General features: G+C 37.5%; 1 protein-coding gene and 2 long non-coding RNA genes across 3 annotated transcripts; 2 read left to right on the top strand and 1 right to left on the bottom strand.

Annotated features, from left to right (window-relative positions):
- Positions 1 to 6723: 6723 nt before the first annotated feature.
- Positions 6724 to 21462, bottom strand: LOC119783553 (G-protein coupled receptor family C group 6 member A-like). Its single transcript, XM_038285136.1, has 7 exons — positions 21260 to 21462; positions 20871 to 21183; positions 12005 to 12766; positions 11677 to 11889; positions 11484 to 11604; positions 6903 to 7090; positions 6724 to 6729 (listed from the first exon to the last, which is right to left on the bottom strand). Exons 1-7 carry the CDS (start codon positions 21424 to 21426, stop codon positions 6724 to 6726), a joined length of 1770 nt encoding a protein of 589 aa, XP_038141064.1. The 5' UTR covers positions 21427 to 21462.
- On the top strand, positions 13350 to 13762 carry LOC119783534. The gene is made up of 2 exons (XR_005280813.1): positions 13350 to 13561; positions 13670 to 13762. It is a non-coding gene; the product is annotated as an uncharacterized LOC119783534 (long non-coding RNA).
- LOC119783535 lies at positions 16403 to 17496 on the top strand. The gene is made up of 2 exons (XR_005280814.1): positions 16403 to 16582; positions 17136 to 17496. It is a non-coding gene; the product is annotated as an uncharacterized LOC119783535 (long non-coding RNA).
- Positions 21463 to 22735: the final 1273 nt, after the last annotated feature.

The following is a 22735-nucleotide window of genomic DNA, read 5'->3' as shown; positions in this document are numbered from 1 at the left end:
CTATGACCTTGATAACTGGGAATCTTACCAGCGTGTCATAAGAACATGCTTTTCTTCAACAATCTCTTTTCTCATTTCAAAAACATTCTCAAACAATCGCATTCCTCAAAAACAACTCGCCTGATCAGTCAGGCCAACAATCCCCCTAACGACTCCCCTTTCAGAGGCATAGACCAGTGCCCGGTATTGCAGGCTAACGAAAGATCTCAACGACTCCCTATTCTTAAGGGGCAGACCCATTCTTCCGGTTCAGTTTGTGTGTCTTCTAACCCAAAACAAGGCTTTGTTTTGGGCTACTCTATAAAACTTAGACCTCAATGCCAACTCTGACATTTTGAATTGAAAAAGCTTCCTGGATGGGAAGAGAAACATTTTCAAACTTGGAAACAAAGTCCAGCGGATTGTTTTTTGTTTTTTTACTTTTTTGGAATAACTATGACCTGGATGACTGAGGATCTTCAGAGGCAATCTCTTTTCTCCTTCAAGTTTTTCATGCAGCAGATTTACAACTCAATTTATTTATAAACTCAGGTTTAAAACACCTATATAATGGCAGCTGTCCTGCCAGCAGATCCACTCGTCAGCTGTGGATCTCCCTCACAGGTTACCATGGACTCTGATTAATGCTCTCCTGACATTTAGGTTGATGGCAGAGTCTTACCCTAAATCCGTCTCCAGCTAATTGTAGCTCCTATTCCTTTACCTTTCATTGGTCAATAGTAAGAACACTATGGGTACGAGAGGGACTTTGTAATGCTGTGCAAATTAGGATAGCCTTTAGCCTTGTTAGCTGAGCTGCTTAGCTTAGCTTAGATGTCAACACATCATTACGCTAGGAGATGAACATGACTGATAGCAGTGGCGGCTGGCCCATAGGGGGCGCTTGTGCGCTGCCCTCCCTAGATGTGGAGGGGAAGAGTCCTAATATATATTGATTTTAAAAGTACTATCAATGTCAGTTTTACTTAATAGTATGTGTCTACATGTAATATGAATTATTAAAACAACACTTCTACCAACTGACTCTCATCCAACAGAGCATTTCCACCGACAGAATGTATTATTTCTCTTTATGGGCGCTCATTCAAAGCGCCTCTGAAGTGTAGCGAAATAACCAATTGTTTAATGTTGCTAGGGAAAATTAATAAATGTTTGGCCAATCAGCATCGCCAAAATTAATGGCTTTGGGGCTCCTGGAATTTTCGACCCTGCTACAGTGATATAGGTGATGTAGGTAGTAGTCAGTCAGTGAGGTGGAGATTATGGCGACGAGACCTTTTTCAAACGTCAGGATCTGAGCCAGCATAGATAAAGACAGATAGGACTGATTTAAATAATAGAATCATTTCTGGATCATAATAGAATATAGTCGACTTTTTCTAGGTGTCTGTTAATTTGCATAGTTGCTCCAAAATAAACACATTCTCAGAAATTAGTTTTTAAATATCAAAAAATATAAAGCTGATTAAGAGCTTCTCCATTATTAAACTGGTACATTATTTTTTTAAGGTTTGTGACACCATGCAAAACACAGAATTGCCTTCACAAAGCTTCAGAAGATTTATGTACAAAAAGAGAACCAAATTATGTTTTGTTTTTATAAAGTGTTTTATAATGTTTTTGGTGCTGATATTCATATAAATATACTGGTGTGATAACTTAGTATGCGTATGTTTGATTGGTTTATGGCAGTGTTTCCCAAAGTGTGGGGCGTGCCCCCTAGGGGGGGCGCAATGCCATTGCAGGGGGGGCGCGGGAAGCGGTATGGATGAATGAAGAAAAAAAACAGTGCTTGCTTGACTGAGCATAATGGACAGTTGTGACACTGCAACCCAGATTTGAGAAGATCTGCAGCAACAAGCAGGCTCACTACAGCCACTGAAAAGATGGGAGGATTAAAGTACAAAGAAAAAACTCTCAGGGAGCTGTTCAATGTTTTCACTCCATTTTGCACAGAGGCTTTTTTAATGTATAGATGATAGCAAAGTTAAATATTGTTACAAATAAAAAAAACATGTTTAAAATAACACAGACAACAAAGAATCCTCTTCTAATCTACAGTATAGAACTATGAAAAAAATACAGTTACACAAAAGTGTTCCGCTGTAAAGATGGTGTAAAGTGTGAAATAAACTTAAGGGGAGTTTGAAAACAAAATATGTGTATAGCTTTATTATATTTGGTTGAACGATGTGTGTGCCCAGTTGATTTTTGATTTTAATTTTTGGGTGGGGGTGGGGGGGGGGGGGGGGGGGGGGGTTGGGGGGCGTGGAAATGTTATTGTAATCCAAAGGGGGGCCCTGAAGAAAATCTTTGGGAACCACTGGTTTATGGTATACATCTATTTGAGTTTTACTGACACAACATGGACTTTGTTACAGATTCAAATAACACATCATAACCTCACATCCACGGCAAACTGAGGTTACATTCATATGAAGTCAAATAAGGTATTTGCACAGAAAAACCAGGAGTGTAAAGATGAAACCTCCTGAAGGCTGAATGGTAAAGGTTCTTCTGCAGTGCCAGTGAGTGGCTCGCCAGTTCTGCCATAAAGAAGGCAAAGAAAGAAAGGAAGAAGTAGAATATGAACAAACATGCAATATTCATAGATAGAAAGTGGTAGATAAATATAAAAAATCCCAAATATTAAGCAGTGTTTAGCAGGCAGTGACTGGGGAGCGGATTGAAAAGTGTTAAAATATTTGTACACAAGACTGATTAGCTCAGATATTGATTATGGATCTTTGAATTGCTTTACAACAGGAAGGACTCATCTGGGAGGATTTGGAAACTGTAAAAGCATAATATAGGAAAATGGGACCTTGTGTGGATAATGAAACAATGGAGCAGGTTAGATCATCTAAAATATGATATGAAACAATGGAGCAGGTTAGATCATCTAAAATATGATATGAAACAATGGAGCAGGTTAGATTATCTAAAATATGATATGAAACAATGGAGCAGGTTAGATCATCTAAAATATGGAAGAGAAATAGAATGAAAGTTTTATGAGGGGAGTATCTGAAAACATAAAGAAATATTTAGTGTAATAGATGTATTACAGAATAATTTAGAAAAGCAAAGAGATAAAAATTATTGTAATATTTAAATAATTACATTGATGAACAGAATTTTATTATATTTTATCTAATAAAGATATTAGATAGCACATAAGTGGTGCTGTAGATAATTACATTGTAAAAGACAGTAATGCATTATTCCTTACTAAGCTTTAAACATATTTGTTGTTTTTTACCTACCATGTACAGCAGGGTTCTATAACGTTTTCCAGGCCAAGGACCCCCAAACTGATGGTGAGATAAAGCAGGGACCCCCTAATTATATATATTGTATTAAATAGTGTTCTATCAATCTGCTCCTATAGTCACTCTATTACGGATGGAGTAATGTAACTAAAGTAATCCCTCCCTGGGAAAATTAAAGTATTTCTGATTCCTGGTTGATGGGACAGGTGTTGTGAATGAAACGGTGCCCAGCTTGATGTGTGTCGCTGAATGTGAGCATTGATGACTGAAAGACATCTTCTGCCTCCATTTATCTGTTATGCTATGTAATAGAATCAGAATCAAGTTTATTGCCAAGTAGGTTAGCACTTACAAGGAATTTGACTTGGTGTTGTTGGTGCAGACAAAAAAAACAAAACAAAACAAAATAACAAAATAAGGTAGAATATATATATATATATATATATATATATATATATATATATATATATATATATATATATATATATATATATATATATATATATATATATACACACAGAAGCTATATAATACACAGAAGCTATAATAAGAACTATATGCATCAATAATTTACTGGCCAGGGAACAATTCTTTCAATTTGGTAATGATGCAGATCATGTACAAGATTTAGCTATAAATTTGGGGCAAAATGTGCTGCTTGGCAGGTCTGCCCTCTCAGTGTGCTTGTCCAAATGTTGCCAGTATTGCAGCCCTTTAGTTATAACGGGACCCCAACATACAAATAAGCTAGTTTATTTTTTTATTGCAATAAAAAAGTATACAACTACTTAGTGCTTGATAAGATGATCCCAATCTAGGAGGAGGAATTATTAATAATTGAAATGAAGAACATTATTTTCATACAGTAAAGGTTCTGTTTTAGAAACTCCTCTAGAACCTCTGGAGATGATTTCACAAAAAAACTTGGGAGCATCCTCTTTAGAAAACTGTTAAACAACAACAAAGTGTCTTCAGTCAGAGGCTTCTCTAGATCTGGTGGAAGACAGACTGCTACAGATCCTTCCTGCCTTCAACACTGATAACATCTCATTGAAAAACTGACAATGAGTTACTATAACATTTAATTTCTCTTTAGCTGTTCAAACTATTTTGAATTGAATTAAATTAGATTAACCCTAAATTAACAGTTCAAAGGGTCTTGATTGGACTCCTGACTCTCCACAGCTTGTAGGCGGTCCTACAGCCCATTGATAGGGCTTGAATGGAGAAGTAATGCGTGATTATAGGCCCATTTCTTGGCCCCATTTCAGAAGGTGGGATACATCTCATTCTATTTTGAATAGAAAAGTGTAGTACAGGGTGTCTGTGAGGATAATAAGAAGCCCTTATCATTCATCATGGCAACAGGATGAAGTAAGAAGCTTCAAAGCAAATTTCTCACCGATAGAAATTAAAATATTAATCACCCCATCTGTAGATTGTAAAACTATATTTCACATTATAAACGATGCTGTTTATGTGTTTTTACACACAAATTATGAATGTTTCTGGATATAAAATATTAGCCTGTGTAAGAACGATATACACAAATAAAACGTGAAAAATATACAATAAGGTCTAGTTATTATTAGCGTTGCACCGATCCCAGTATCAGGCGGGGCCCCGATGGTGGTATCGGTATCAGCGAGTACCAACCAATAGGGGATCGAAATCATTTTAGGCAGCAACTTGAAGCCATGATGGTGATTATTTTACATCCCAGTAGTCTGCAGTTCTTCATAGATACACACATCAATTTCAAACAGATAGCATCCGTATGGGCCGATACTGCACAGCAAGGTATCGGGTATCTCGGCCATAAAAAACCAACACTAGTTATAATGTTTAACTTTTAGTAACTAAACTGTGTAATATTTGTTGCCCCTATTTTAAAATTACAGTTCATATGAAATATAAGAAGGTAAACCTTGTGACTTAATATGAAAAAGAGCAAAAATACAGGTTTAAATCATTTTATTTTAAAGCTACATATAAAATAGCTTAATGTGGTGTATTCAGAATATATGAAAAGCATTATAAAATAATAAAAACATTGTTTTAGTGAAGGAGTGGTGTAATTGCCATCTATGTTTCCATTTATGCCTGAAAAGCCAAAAATATATGAATAAATATTGCTTAAAATTGAAAATGTGATGCCATATCAATTATTGACCCCTTGGATAGCTGCAGTTCCTCATTCTTTCTTTAACCATATAAAAATATTACATCTCCTGCTGTATAGATATTGGCATATGTCAAAGCTTCAAATAGAACTGAACCACAGCACTATTTATCTATCAACTTCTGCTTCAAGTGCTCCATCTAGTGGTGACATGCATATAGCACATATAGCAGAAGGTTTTTATTTTGTAACAAATTTTAATAAATGTGTTACAGCATATTAATTTTAGCCTATCCTAATAGACTTTGTATATTATTTCTTCATAAGGGAATGCAATTACAAAAAACAGACAAAAAACATAAAAAACCCATCTTACATTTGTTAGATATTCTATGTATTTAATGATTAATAGTTGTGTTATCCACGTTTTATATGTTTTTTACAAGTTTTTTACTATGTTAGAATTCTCACTAGCATGTTACCCACATTCTCAATTATCTTGACATTTTAAAGCACAAACAATAATCCAGTCGAAAACATCAAATTTACATGTCATGTATATGTTTCACCTGTTTATATGTTTAAAGATGAAAATAACATTTAGCTGTTTCTTTACAGAATCTGTGTATATAATTGGATCCCTGAGATTCTCCACTGAGCGTAAAGGAAAAAAAACAAAAACAACTTTTCACTAAAACCTTAGTGTGACATAAAGAAATATGACATATGGAGGTACAACAAGTTTTTTCATCACTGTTTCTTCCACAAAGTGCTAATAATGAATGTGAACTCGCTTTTCTATCCCAACAAGAGCTTCTAATAGACATAAACAAACTTTTCTGGAGAAACTTTTCCAAAAGGCCCATCTCCTCCTTCCAATAAAGAGCAAAGTTTGTAATTTTACCACCTTTCTGTATATATATCTATATATATATAGATATATATACAGTTTGCATACAGTGTATGAGAATATGTTGATTTACATGAATTACTTTTCTACTCACCTATGATCAGTATGAATTTAGATGAGCATCTGATCATGATGATGTTACCACAGGTAGATTCTTCCTCTCATAATGTTTTCTAATGTACTCACTGATTGCATTCTGATTATTAATCTCTTTTCTGAACAACATGATGTAACATTTAGGGGCTAAGTGACAGCCAAGGATGCTGAGGCAAGAAATGAGAATGGCCACACTACATATTGCTGGTTTATTCTTCCCTTGCAAATGTATGTAAATTGGGAGGATAACAATCCATATGATTAAAAACAGCACCATGCTCAAAGATATTAATGTTGCATTTTTGTAAATGTCAGGTAGCTGTCTACCTCTGAATGCAAAAATAAAGCACACAAAGCCCCAGAAAGAGTTATAAACTACTGTAGTTGCAAAAAAATTGATAGATTCATTGGTAAAGTCACACTGGTACAATATGGTGTCAGGTAACTGCACCTTCTGAGGACTACGTGGGAGTAGGATTAACCAGGCCAGGGACACACCCACCTGCACACCGGAGATGATCACCACCACAGCTACTGGGTGGTTAAGCTTCTTAATCCTAGAGCAAATCTTTGGGTCAAAGCTGAATCCCACCATGATCTGAATGAGGTTGGCCAAAATACAGGAGATACAGAGAGAGAAAGTGATGCCAAAGAGAGGAATACCTACACAGGAATGTGCTGTTGGTTTCCCTATAAAGGTGAACGTTAGGCAGAAACTGAGAAGCAAAGAGGTGAGCTCCACAAAACACAAGCAACCTCCAATTGCCTTAACGATGGGAGTTCCATAGTTGATGCTAATGATGATAGCAATGACAATTGTAAGAACAATTGCGGAAAATCTAATCTAATTCCAGATTTAGGGATTGCTTTATTCAGAGACATTTTCTTGCAAGCTGTAAACAAACATGCATCCAGCCATCCATCCATTTTCAGACACGCTTAATCCCAAGTGGGGTGGCGAGGGGCGCTGGTGTCTATCTCCAGCTGTCTACGGGCGAGAGGCGAGGTCCACCCTGGACTAAGCACTAAGCATGGGACAAGGCAAGACGAAGTAACTGCCATGACTGGTCCTTTTTTAGGCACCTTCAAAATAAATGTACTTTGCTCATTAAAAGGGCCAAAGCAGAATACTTTTTGTCTGTCGCCACTAAAACCTCAATGATCCACAGAAATTCTGGAAAGTGATCAAACCTCTTTTAATAAAAATTCATAGACTCTTCCAACATTTGAATGTTTAGTAGTTTATGATCGAACTGAAATTTTGAGTGGTTTTAATCTGCATTTTTTTATTGTCTGGTTATCTTTTTGATTCAAAAGGAACTACCAGGGATATTTGTAAAAAAAAAATGTCCTCCTTTATGGAGATCCCATAATTTCACCTGATTTGTGTTTTTAATTGATTAACCTGTCAATTTAATATAATATGTCTCTGTGTTTAATGTGTAAACATGTTGACTCTTGGCCAGGACTCCCTTGAAAAACAGGTTTTTAATCTCAATGGTTTTTTTACCCAGTTAGATAAAGGTTAAATAATAAAATATATATATAAATGTATGTACTTTGTGTCATTCCCCTGAGGTTTGCATCATGTTTTGCTGAGATCAGGGACTGATGGCAAAAGTTTTTCCCTCAGGAAAAAAGTGGATATTGTGCTTCTATCGGTTATGCCAAGTTTTCCACATGCTGAGGAAAAGAGGGGACCCAGACCATCTCATTACCACGTGTGACTGTAGGTAGGCTATAATGTTCTGTTTCTGAAAGGCTGAGTTAACTTTATACAATATTCAAGAGGATGCCCACTCTCCCATTAAATCCAAATGAGCCCTTCAGTGTTTGAAATGGTTTGTTTATGGTTCTTTTGTGACCTGTAAAGTAATTAGTTAATGCCCTCAGAGGACAATTTGGGTAGGTCAGGAATTCAGAGAAGGTTTCATTTTTTTTTTGCTATTTGAGGAACATGGGTTTTTCATGTGGTATATACTGAATTACAAAGCCTTAGCAATGGTTTTGCAACTCTACACATAACAAATAGATGTCTATGACTGTTTTTTTATCATTGTTTGGTGATTTTCTGAACTTTAAAGCATAATAAGAGAGCTAAAGTCTTGCCTGTCTGCAGGTCAGCCAGCATGCTGAGTCAAATTGAACTTGGCTTTCTGAAAGAAATTATCAGTTGCCAGGTTAGTTTGACTAGTCTTTACTCTAAGTAACAGCATTGCTTTTTGCTGAGCCCAAAGACAAAGCTCTCGGTTTACCGATCTGCGTTCCTACCCTCATGAGCTTTGGGTCATATCCTTGATACAGGCGGCCGAAATGAGTTTTCTCTGTAGTGTGTCTGAGCTCTCCCTTTGAGATAGGGTGAGGAGCTCAGTCATTGGGGGAGGACTCAGAGTAGAGCCGCTTGTCCTCCACTACGAGAGGAGCAAGCTGAGGTGGCTCGGACATCTGGTTAGGATGCCTCCTGGAGACCCAGGACACGCGGGAGAGACTATGTTTCTCGACTGGCTGGAGAATCCCTTTGGATTCCCCTGGAAGAGCTGGCCCAAGTGGCAGGGGAGAGGGATGTCCCGGCCGACCTACTGAAGCTGCTACCCCCGCAACCCGACCCCTGGTAGGCGGAAGACGATGGATGGGTGGATGGATAAAAAAGAAGATAAATACTTTCACAGCACTGTAGATTGGTATGGTGTTGGCTTGTGGCTCACCTGCCTGACTGTTTCTTTCCTAGGCAGAGCCACCTATGAAGCTAGTTTACATTATCTTTTCTAACGTGGAACGTTTTCATGAATCAGTGCTTTTATATTCCTTCTCTGTTCTTTGGCCTCCACTGTCACTGCATGCATGCAAAATGTGCAAGCAAATATCTACTGATGGAAGATGCTCATCCAGGAGGAGCAAACCCTGACTTGATGCAATCAGCTGCGATTTCTTTTAATGATCTCAGACTGAGACATGAAAATACCATGCCTTTCAGCAAAATATGTTTTGATTCCAAAATGGTCACCTACAAAAATCTTTAGAGCCAATGAATTAAAAAAACACGGGCGGGATACATGGGTTTACCAATAACACTCTTATCATGGCTTTGGTTACACATTTGTGGCTCTGATAGTGAGCTGAGAATTTGTGAGCACACCTGAAGGAAGCCTCAATTTCCAAAAGACATTTTCCTACTTAGAGCTGCAGCATTTAAATCTAAGCGCAATCACTGCAACCTGATTGGATTGAGCTGATCAGAGAGGGGGCTTCAAGCTGGCGCGAGTACAGACAGCAGTTATATCGCAATAATTTAGAGGCATGGAATTGGGCGGATGTTGAGGGAACCAGTTTGCGAGGCATTAAAGAGGACGTTGACTAAAGCGAGCTGATATGAGCTTTTTGTGACTAATCTATGTAACTACCTTATGTACACAGGTGAAATGAAAGACACCTGGTTCCACAAACCACTGAAATCTGCAGTTTCCAATTTAAGCATGCATTCTCAATTCATGTATTGCAAACACTCAATTCCAACAAACTATTACTACTGCAAAACAAACTATGCCACAAACCAAGATGGAATAACGCTTTTTAAATTTTGAGATTTTTTTTTCTTATGGCTTGTTAGTTGTAGTCTAACACAAAATATTACTTTATTTCTTTCAAAGGAATAACTGAACTATATCCAAAATAAATATTGCATTAATTTACAATGGATTATTCAGATATAGGCCTAGATGAAAAAAAAACATTTTTAACTAGTCTTCTCTCGTGATTCCTCCATATCTGTCTAGTCAAATAAGATGGAAATGTTTCCCTGCGAGTTCAGGAGGTTTTTTCCTTTCTGTTTCCTTCTATTTTTTACATTTTAGTTTACACTTTCTAAAGCTACTAAATGTTCATAGCAGCCTTGAAAGCTCTATAATTTTATTTAATTATTCTAAGTCCTTATAGGGGTATTTATAAGCTTCAGAGCAAAACTGATGGTATATACCAGTTGGCCGTCTGGTATATTTATGAAAGTTTGTTTCTATGGAGTTGAAATACCTGCTAGATATTTACATATTTTTCGTTTAACAAATAAGGAGCTTTGTTGGTTTAGCTAAAAAGATTACTATCTATGGGATAGTAATCAATTTGGGGTAGGGTTTAAATAGTCCATGGCATTTCATTATCATAATGCACACAAAAGTTATTTTAATTTCCTGCTGTAATGGCGTGAATAACTGGTGACAGGGCATTCATTGTTAAATACTCAATGAAAAAAATATGGAACTGCTGGTTGAAATAATTTTAAGATAAAGGATGCCTGACCCTTTGAAGGGAGTGAGAAAAGAAATTCCAGGCAAGAAAAGAATCACTAATCCATCCATCCATCCATCCATCCATCCATCCATCCATCCATCCAACCATTTTCCGTCATCTTATCCAAAGGAAGGTCGAGAGGGGTGCTGGTGTCTATCTCCAGCTGTCTGTGGGCAGAGAGGCGGGGTCCACCTGGGCAGAGAGGCGGGGTCCACCTGGGCAGAGAGGCGGGGTCCACCTGGGCAGAGAGGCGGGGTCCACCCTGGGCAGGTCTCCAGTCCATCGCAGGGCAACACAGAGACAAACAACCATTCACACCTAAAGAGAATCTAGAGAAGCCAACTAACCTAACAGTCATGTTTTTTTGGGCTGTGGGAGGAAGCCGGAGTACCTGGAGAGAACCCATGCATGCTCAGGGAGAACATGCAGACTCCATGCAGAAAGACACTGGCTGGATAATTCTGAAATATTTTACATCATAATGTCCTGTAACTTTGCTTGATCATTATGTTAACATGCATTCGATTTTTATATTAAATTGTAAAGACTATGTGTTGTTTATTGGAGCTATACGAACAAACTAAACTGAATTGAAATCAACTCAATATGTTAAACACTGTTTAAGTCCTCAGAGGAACTGCATATATACTGGGAATAATTTTTCAAAGTACTATATGCACTCATAATTAGCAGCACAGCCTCTCACACAAGTAAAGTTGATCAAGATAAATTAGTAGAGTGTTTCTGGTTCCAAACTTTTGGCAGAATCTGTAAGCATAAAGATCAAAACAGCACTGACCATTTCCAAATGAATATTCTTCAGATGAACAGTCACTGCATTCATGGCAGCAGCCTCCAAGTTTCTTTGATTTCAGGATTTGTCCTGGTTGGCATTTTTTGGAGCAATTAAAAACAGAGACCTTTGAAAGACACAGTATAATTAGCATATGTTCATCAGACATTGACTTTATAAATTCCTATCTCTTCCTTACATTCCCATAATTCCTCCATTGTGGTAGATCTTCACTAAAGGAAATGTTCTTATTTGGCCAGTATTCTCCAACTTTTCTTATGTCCACACCTCCTTTGGACTCTGAGGTGTTCCAAAGCATAATATCATATCCCAAACTGGGATCCCCATTCGCATCAAAGTTGATAGTTGTGTTGTTCACAGTAATTTTGATATTGCTGATTTCTTTGAAAAGCTGCAGGGACAAATTTAAAGCCATTAATTTGTCACGGAACAGAATATCAATGTCAGAATTATGTTGTCATAAAAACCTGACTTATATCAACAACCCAGAGATTTGGTTACTGTACCTCAAAAGGTGTGAATCTGGTCCGTTCACAGCTCTGATGGTCACATTTTAGTAAGCTTCTGAGGCCCTCAGCAATAACCTGGACGGCCAGATAGATGCCATAGGATTCACCGTGGTCAATGTAGCAGTGCAAGCAGTTTGGCTTGGAAGTATTTTCCTGGCAGTTACATTCCATGTCCTCTTTGGAGTTATTTATGGAAAACAAGTAATGCCTTAAAATGGCATTTGAAGTTCCATTAAAGAGAGAGCGGACGTAATTTTGGAAACCAGGAACCTCATTCTGACTAAAGATGAAGCCAAAAACTGGACCGATCAGTTTGATGCCTTTTATCTCAGAGATCTTTGGAGAAGTAGACCAGGTGTCACTGGCAATCCAGTTCCTGGTGATATTTTGTTTAATTACTGCTTCCAGGATGATACGAACATTGGCATCTTTGGTGAACATGATGATGGCCTCAGCTGTGGACGTGGTTATCTTTTCAATCAGATCTTTTGCTGTTGAAGAGTTTTCATTGAAGTTACCAGGTAGAATCTCTACAAAATCCACACAGATATTATTCTCCTCAAAGTGTTTCTCAAGGCTGTCACTACCATACTTCCCATATTCATCATCACTTCCCACGATTACCACTGATTGCCATGTAAAATTCTTCACCAGCTCTAAATTGGCTTGTGTCTGATATTTGTCACTGGAAACAGTCCTTAGGAAGGTGGGGAACTTATATTTCATGCTGAGCAGCTCACTGGTTGATGCATAACTAATCTGTGGAGGGCAAGAAAAGGATGTAAGAACTTTACACACACCTTTTGATACAAAATATGACACTATCATGGCTTGAAGTTTATGGACCAGAATGCAGTCAGACATTAGAAAGTAGCATGGTGAATTAAAGATACTTTTAGTTGGAAAAAAAAACACATCCCCACATGTATGATGTAAAAACAAGGAAACAATTCAGGTGATTTTCTTTATACTACTCTTTTTAAAGGGAGTGAAATAATAAACTTTATATAGCAGCCAGTTTTATCCCTGAATCACGCTTAAGCGTTTTGCAATAACCATGGCAGAATTAGCAAATGGAATACTGCGGAATTATTACAGTTCAAGGGTGTACAACTTATTGCATCTAGGCTGTCCTAGATTGGCTTTATTTTCTGTTTTCTTTTGTCACAGACTTTTTTTTTCCAACTGTACAAGATACAAGATGCAATTTGAAGCTCAATCAGGGTCTATTATTTTTTAATGTTGGTTTCATTCACTCTGTAAACAAAATGTGTTTCAATATGAACATATTTAGGTTTAAAGGCATGTAGTGTGATATAATACAGATAGTGAAAGACACAGGGCCGGTGTGACAGATCAACTGGGGAGGAGATCAACTGGTGACGGCAGCTGGAAAACCGCTGATTTTTGCAGATGTGTCTGTGGGCGGGGCTTTTCAGGACCCCTCGCCTCAAACAGGAAGTAAACTGCGTGTAGACTCCAAGAACTACAAATTATCTTGTTATCTGATCGATGCGAAATACGTTGAGATCTTTAGAAGTCACCGTCAGCAAGGTATTTAATTGCATTAAGAAAACATATCGCATGTTTTAGGGTTTTCTCCAAACCCGCACACAGAGATTTGAGGAACTTGTCCTGCTGTTGTTTATCTGTTTGTTTCAGAGCCTCAGCGATGAGAGAAAGAACCGAGTAGAAAAACCACAGAAAGCTGTATGAGAAGTAAAAACAGCCAGTGCAATAAAAGATAAATGGGAACATCTAACGGTGTATTGTTCTGCATTTTTCTGTCGTCCTGTATGTCTTGTAAATTAAAACGAGCGAAAATCAAATGTTCCTTTTTTTTCTCAAAAGCGCCGACTGTTTATATGGAGGGAAACTAATCACTTACAGTCTAACTCGTTTCCAGAGGAGTTGTAAATGTCTTTAAAGTTTAAGATGTGTTGCAGGAACAAAGCAAAATAACATAACTGCTGCGGGGAAGAGTGAAATCTCTGAATTCAGTTTATATATTGTGTGAATATATGTGATATTTTGGGCATCGGGGCGAACAAATGCAGAACCTGCTGTACTAAAGCATTAAAAGAAGCAGCACAGCCTCCAGCTGACTGCAGCCAAACAATGAATAAATAAAAAAGGGAGATTTTACGGTAGATATCTGATCGAAAAAAAAGATCTGGTTATTATTTTTTATTTTAATAGCATAGCATAACCTACTGTCTAACTATATCTTAACGGGGAGGCCCCATTCTGTTCTAAGAGTAAAGAAGGAAAAAATAGTTATATCTGATATTCTGGAATTCAAACATGTTTTAAGCGAACAGCAGACTCTGAAACACTAACTGTCACCAGTTGATCTAAGACCAGCTCTTCAACAGGCAAAGCAGACACACGCAACAGGTTCATTAACGCAGGTGGGGACAGATGGAGTGTTCATATCAATAGCTCAGCAGGTACATAGACGCCTTGCAAACCAAAACAACATCGGCCGAGGGTTCGATCCCACATACACTCTTATGCCCTCCTTTTATTTTAACAGATTTTCCACAAATGGGCAAGATAGTATTATCTCCTAACTCTGACATGACAAACATTTCCTCGCAATCAACGTTTTGTGCTGAATTGCTTTTTGTCATTCTAATTGTACCAGTGAAGCAAACAATTTAGACCAATAGTAAAAAGTAGACAAAGCAATACTCTATTGCCAGTAACTTGAAAAACGCGAATGATTTAAAGTTGTTCTGCATGCAAACCTAATAATGTGGCGTCCTCAAAACAATAGAAGGGAATAAGATGACAGCTGACTGTGTGAACATGGTCACACATCATGACAGGTTCGTATTTGCGGTAAGAAAAATAATCAACAATAACAGTTAAAAACTTAAAGTAGCCTGCTACAACCCTAACTGAGGATAAGATAATAACATTCAAACATCCCAGGAGATGGAGCGTTTTACAGCCCATATTCCTCCAGATCCGCTGGATCACAAGTTAATCTTTGACACTCTGCAGATTCTGACGCTTTCAGATCCTCACGATGCGTTTATTTGATCCCCAAACTTAAATTACTCATAATATTTCACATTATCCACAGACAACAGACGTGTGTTGGATAGATATTAGGCCAGGATAAATTATAAACTTTATTCTGACCCGTTTGTTTACATTTGCGGTATTTTGATCGGGCAACCACGCAGCCAACTAATCTCACCAAACAGCTGTGCTGTGGACCCCGTCACAAATTAATCTAGTTCTTCGTTTAAGAATATCTGCATTTTTCTACAAGATAAAACATAAAGCAGTCATGGCGACTCACACCCACACCGTAGCGGTAGCTGCTAACTCTGGGATTTAAATTCTACTGTGAAAACAGAAAAAGTAAAGTTTCCGCATCAACAGGTATGTGATTCAGATTCTATTAGCTGCAATGCGCCTAAGTAAATACATTTTACCCCCTTTTTACACATGGGGCAGTAAAACCAGCTCATCAGCAGCCCATTATGGTCTCATAACTGTATATTATAAACAGACTGAACACAATAGCAATAAAAATAAAGGTGTTTGACCTGATACAGTTCATCATACGGAACAAAGTTTTGGGATCCACTAAAAAAACAACAACACCGCAGTAGAGACCTGTATTTGTGTCCACTTCAGACAGGAGAATAAAGGAAATATGAGCGCATTGAATCTAAAAAAACAACTTTTTGTCAATATTCAAAAAATAAAGTGGGAATAGTTGGAAGGATGAGAAGCCCAATTGTTCTGTTTGCAGTCAATTTTTCTTTAAAATGTGCTGCTTACACACGTGCATTCTGAATGACAGGCCTCATTAATGGATTTATTTTTACATTCAGGAATTTATAAAGTGGGCGGACTTTATCGTCCAAGCTACAGGTTTTCATTTATAATTTATCGTTCAACAGGAGAAATGACACTCCAGTGTGAGACAGACTTTTATTTGTATTTTTTCTTGTGAACGACGCTGTTCTCTGTGTGGGATTCTTTGCACTATCTGCTTTGCTGAGGATACAAGTTCTTTACCACATCGTTCTAATCCGAAAAAACAAAAAAAAAAACAAAACAGAAATTAATTCATTAGATATGTCGGTTGATTTTTTTTGGCGAACAGTTTTGTTACGTTAGGAATATTTTTTCGCCAGGCATCAACACAGCCACCTAAGCTTCAGTAACATCTGCGGTGCGCTTAGATTCTAACCAGTTAATCTCCTCCCCAGTTGATCTTTCACACCGGCGATTGCTACAGGCGAGATAGGCAATCGGTCTTTGACAGTGTGCGTCACTTCCGCAAAAGCGCAATGCATTTAGGGTAGTTAGCGCCATTTCTGTGGTGAAGAGACAGCAGCAACTAACAACAGAAAACTAACAGAGAGAAAACAGCAGATGGGGCCTTACGGTTTTTCGTATTCCCCACTTGGAAAAAAAAATACGGACCGCAGACAGAGGACTTAACAAAGAGGCGTCGGGCTGCATGGGTCGCTGCTGTAAGAAGGAAAGACATCACGTTTCATAAAATATCTCCTCATGCTCGTGTTTGCTCTCGGCATTTTCAAAAAGGTAAGTCCTTATAAATATACACTAATAGAAATCAACACGCTGAAATGGTTTGCTTATAAAGTTGCAGGAGTTAATGTAAACCTACTGAAACATGCTGTGGAAGAGAAGCGGAAAGTGATGTTTGTTTTGTTTATTTCTTTTTTAGACCGCTAAAATTTAATAAATAATGCATTCTCTGTATATAATCATTTACACAATCTGCAATACAATTTTTTTTTAAATGAATAAATATATGTAAATACACTGTACATATAAAAACACTGTACATACCCACTCGTCAGCCAACTCACTGTATTTATTTATCCTGTGCAATCTACTTAAGTATATTATAATCCTTTGTTCGTCTGTAAGCTTTTCAGTTTATTTATTTACCTCTGGCCTTACTAGTCCGATGTACTTGTGCTGTTTCGGTATAGCAAATTTCCCCACTGTGGGACACATAAGGTTATCTTAATTTATTACACATCTAATCTAATGGGCTCTGTTATTTAGGTGCTTTATATAGTGTTTGGAATAGATGTGTAAAACACTCAACCTTTCATCTAGTTTGCAGGTCAACCCGCATATGAGATGATGGAGACTGACCCAGACTGGGCTCCATCCCTGCATCTGGGCCACACTGACATCAAACCAACAGACACAGACCGCTCTTTAAGACGTGGTTATCGGGAACAGCTGAAAAAGAATGCCCTGCAAGCAACTGAAACGGGGCTCCATCGGGCTGATGAAATCCTTGAGCAACAGGATGAAGTAACACATGAGGCGACAGAGAACCCTAACCAGCAACAGACTGACACGCAGAAGGCTGCTGAAAACGTTGGCCGGCCAAACACCAAGGATGACACAGAAGGTGGTCGTCAGGAAGGACAGACAGAATGTAACCTGTGTGTGCTCAGGTGTGCAGAGATGAACCGTCTTTTGGAAGAAAACAGAGAGCTGCGGCGTGAACTTGATGAGCTGCGGATCTCTGATTGCTTCTTTGGAGACACTAATGAAAAAGTCCAGTACTATACGGGTCTACCAAACTTGGTGACCTTTATGGCTTTGTTTCATTTTCTGCTGCCTCTCATGTCTGCTCAAAATAAAATTCTCAGTCCATTTCAAATGCTTCTGTTAACCTTCATGCGTCTGAGATTGGATCTGCCCTCACAACACCTTGCGTATCTCTTCCGTGTTTCACCAAAGACAGTGTACAGAACATTCAATGAAATGGTGTCATTTTTATATGCAAATCTAAAGCGTGCAATTGTGTGGCCAGATAGAGACACTTTGCACAAAATTATGCCTCATCCGTTTGTGGATGCCTTTGGACATAGAGTCACAGTGATTAGTGACTGTTTTGAAATTTTCACAGAGAAACCAGCTAATAAATGAATGCCAGATCAAGTACTGTTTCAACTTTCTTCTTCTTTTTTATTCTTCTTTTCACACAAATAGAATTTTGCTTTTTTTAAAGTTACTTTTGAAAAATAACAGCAAAACAAATATAAGTTTCACCATCACTTCAAATATTAACAATGTTTCTGAGGTTGTAAAAATGTGTGTACAATAAAGAGTGGATTTGAAATTTGAAACAAGTGTTGTTATTATCTTTTCAATCAAGCAGAGAATTTATGAAAATGCAATACAAAATCTCAAATACATAAGTAATGCAGAACAGTGCAAAGCTTCAAATGTTTTACTTTGTCTTCCTCCCTCGTATATAGCAGATTGCTCTTTAGATTAAATTAGACTATTTTCATTTTCCCTGGACTTGTTTTCACTGTGGTCTTCCGTAGAGATATGACCTAACAGGTGATATCTGTGAAGAAGACTGCAGATCCCAGTGAAAACAGGCCTGGGTAAAGTGAACAGCAAATACAGTGTGCAACTTATCAATGTGCAAAAATTCTGACAAGTTTTTCCGTTCAGTCTGATGAGCAGCACAAACTACTCTAATAACTGCAGCTATCTGTGCAACTGCCCACAACATCTGCCTTGTCACTGTAATAATAATATATAATATCGTTCCCTAGCAGCTTTAGAAAGTTTGTCTGGGTAGGGTATCCGTTCAGTTTTCTTGTTCTTTTCCATTTAACTGATAATCCTCGCTGCTGGCTTGCAGCGCTCTCCTCTTGTTTTCTGCTGTTTTGTTTTTCTTCCGCTCACCACAAAAATGGCGCTAGGGGGCGTGTCAGCCACGTGGCTGACAAAGACCGATTGCCTAGGGCGACAAATGTGTTGGGGGCGCCCTCTAGCGTCGCTCTTAGGCTTACTTCCCATTAATCATAGAATTAGAAAATAAAAAGCGAATTAAACCGGTTATGAAGCGTCCGTCAGTTTGACTTAACCTTACGTATATATAAATAGCAAAATATGAACAAATAAATATACCACCGTTTTTTTATTTATTTTTTCACATTTAAGAGAAAATCGAAAAAGATTCTGATCACTTTCCAAGCGCCCTCCAACCCGGAAGTCGTGACGTCAATCACTGCAGCATGTACACCAATATTTTGGAATGAAATTGTAAGCAAACGTGCTTGCTTAACTTTGCTCGCGGTCGGGCCCGTCTTAATCATCCACTCAGAGTATCACTGGTAAGCGCACACAGACTTTGTAGCTTGTCCGGTCAGTTAAAAATATTAATTGTGAAATCCGTGTTGTAATCGGAAGCATACAAGCTAGTTAGCTTGAAAAGTAAATAAAGTTTCAGACGTGCTGCGTGATGATGTGTTCAGATTGGCTCAGTAAAACGACAATTAGGTTATCATGATGCGTTCAAGTGTAACGTAAAGAAAACGGGAAATTTTGTTTTTGGCGAGAAACATGAGTAATACAGTTGTATATTGCTCTATATATAATTAAACTACTGATGCCAACATTTATAAAAAATTACATTTAATTTAAAATACAATTATTTAATTGTTAAATATTTTCCTAATCACTAAAAACATGATGAAAAGTGACAGTAGACAATACATTAACCAACAATTGTGAAAATATATTCTAGTTAGTTTTATGTCATTTCGAAGTGGCCTATTACATTAGCCATGTTTATTGAAGGCTAGAAACCTTTTTGTTATTCTCACTTGTAATAAGCAATAGAAGCAATACCAGTTCTGTTAAAAAAATTTTGTTGCATCGTCTTTCCACCAAATAACAGAAAAGTATTGATAGTGGTATCGATAAAGACTCGGATCGATAAGGAGTATCGATAAAGGTATCGATATCAATAAATATTAACGATCCCCATCCCTAATGTTGACATCATTTTTTTCTCAGTATATATGCAGCAGAATTATGTGCTATATTATTAGCTTGAGAATGGGTAGAAGATACTAATATAAATAAAATATTTTGTAGTGATTATCTGCATTGAGTATTCAAAAGGGATGTACAAATAATCATCAAAATATATGAAGTTATGGCTGTTCATCATAGAATATGTGAACAAAAAAAACAACAACAACTTCAAACTTTTAATTTTGTAATGGTATTCATAAAAGCACTTTTGTTTGTAGAGGGTTAATCCTTTCTTTAATCACTAATCAATGTCAGAAATCAGGCTAAATATACCTGATATATTTTACTTAGAGGAAAATTTTGTTTATCTCATTTCTATTTATGTTCAAATGATTTAATTGAACTGGAGCAGAAAATTTAATTTAATGTTTATCAATTACTTTTTTATGTAGTCCTTGGTTGAAGAATTTCTTAAATTTATTATTTTTTATTGTTATTTGGTAATTTCTGAAATTGATTTATTTAATATTTGTTTAATGTGTATTAAATTTGTTAGTTTTTTAGTTATACTTTACCTAAGTGTCCTTACAGATGGTTAAAAGTGTTTTTGCACAGTCCTAACTTTGAGTGTGTAATAAATTATTTAAAATAATAAAAAAGAAAAGGTACTGAAACCTATTCTGGTATTTGTCTATGCATCACTCCATGCTAAGTTACAGTTTTTTTCTGAATGCTTAAACAAAACCTTGATTCTTATAGCACAATTTCTAAAACTATTAATACTTATAGCAAATCCACTCACTGAGTTCACAAAACTAAAAGAACAAACACTGCTTTGCACTCAATTAGCGATTTTGTAACACACACTTTGCACAACTGTAGGCACAATCCACCGCACAGCACTCTTTGTGGAACTGTAAACACAACACAATGAAGCACTAAACAGATGCTGAAAACAGTACTGGTATTTCGCACGGCAAAGGGGGGGGGGGGGTGCGCACGCACAAAACTCGATCTCGCCTAGGGCAACCAAAGGGCTAGAACCGGCCCTGGAAAGACAAACCTGGGTGACTGATGGTAAAGCTAGTATCCTTGCAACAGCTATGGAGACCTCCGAGTACCTCTCACCAATTACCGCCTTTGTCTCGGGTTCAGGCAAGGAGGAATTGATGTACGCAGGTATGAGACACCTCTGAGGGTCTGACTGGTTCTTCAGCAGCTGCAGAGCGGCTCTAATGGCCAAGCTGACGTCTCCACAAGTATCATAGATGTCATATCCGAGGGTGAGGTTTGGCAGCAGTCTCGGTGTACGTCGGTTTATTTCTTCGATGGCGTAGATCATCACTTGGGAGTGCAGAAACGTTTGACTAGTAAACCTGTAAATGAAAGCATTAAATAAACAGTGCATTTTCTATTTATTTGCTGTTTTATTTTCATGTAAAGCATTCTTACTTTTTGCAGGTGATTGTAGCACGGTCTTCTGTTCTGTTGGTTTGCTGGTGAATGGGAATAAGACCCCCAATCATAATGTCCCCAGGAAGGTATGCATGAAGAAAATCATTTTCAGAGCAAGAGTGAAATACAGCTAATAAATTTAGAAATAACCTTAAGAGAAACATGGCTGTTACAGTTTATCCATATGTTTGCACTTTGTATTCAGCTCCCTGTAGTGTGAACTGGTTTCCTGGAAAACTTCTCAAATAAGGTTTCCTCACCACAGTTGTCAATCATTTACATTTTCAGACTGATTCTCACCAACATCTCTCGAATAACTGACACGAAAATGGTGAGGCAATTTGAATCCTGCTAAAAATCCCACAAAGAGGGATTCATTTCTGACTGCGTCTGATCTCCACCGGAGTTCAGCAGATCAATAAAGGTTTATGTCTTTTACTAGTTGATAATCCAAGTCCAAAAAGTAACAAGCAGGTACACAGATCAGTTTCAGTCTCTTGTATTTCCAGCTCAAAAACAAAGACTGATGGTTAATCACCTCTTTATGTACAATGAAGGAAAATCAGGGAAAGTTTATGAACTTTCTGGACCTGGATTATCCTCCTCTGTTCTCTTTCCATTTTCCCCTGAAGCAGTGGCCTCTGACTTCTCTGTTCTGTAGTTTTACATTCAGTCCATGAGAGGGCAGCATGATTCATATAAATCAACCTTCGTGTCATTAACTCTCCTATTAATGAAAATGTTTTTGATTAAATAAATACTGTTTTGAAACCATACTTTAGGCCCTCTAAATATATAATAATAATATATAATCTATATTATTAAAGACATTTCATCCCAGCGCTGCGTGTCCCGTGACATCATCAATGACCCCTCAGCCCCCCCACCATGGACTGTTCTCCCTGCTGCCCTCAGGGAAGAGGCTTCCCAGCATTCAATGCAGGACCAGCAGGTTCTGCAGCAGCTTCTTCCCCACCGCCATCACACTGATTAATGTTTAGTAAAATGGGTTATTATATTGTATTTTATTATAATTATTATTTTTTATCATTATATATATAAAAATGAAAATGTTAGAACTGTAAATTTACAGTCATATGTTTATATTACTGTTTTTATATAGATTTTTTACAATTTTTCAAGGCTGCACTTAAAAAAAAGAAATGAAATTGTGCAGAGAGCTGTTCCAAACGAAAATTCTTCTTGTTTTACAGTAGTGTAAACAAAATGGCAAATAAATGTGTCTAAGTGTAATAAAACAGAATCTTTCACGACCAGCTGAACATGCAGGATTTATGCTGAAAGTATTTCTGTAGGCCACCTGTGGTTGAGAAACTAGGACCCTGCAGGGATCAAATGAGTCTTTGGACTTGGCTGACTTCCAACATGCCATCCAGCAGAACATTGTAAAGAACGTCACTTCACTGTCAGCTCATTTCATCATGTGGCTCTTTGTGTTAGCTAAGAATTTGA

Source organism: Cyprinodon tularosa, unplaced genomic scaffold, assembly GCF_016077235.1.
Source record: "Cyprinodon tularosa strain WSP-4 unplaced genomic scaffold, ASM1607723v1 ctg207, whole genome shotgun sequence".
NCBI lineage: Eukaryota > Metazoa > Chordata > Actinopteri > Cyprinodontiformes > Cyprinodontidae > Cyprinodon > Cyprinodon tularosa.
This window is presented reverse-complemented; position numbering and strand designations above follow the sequence as displayed.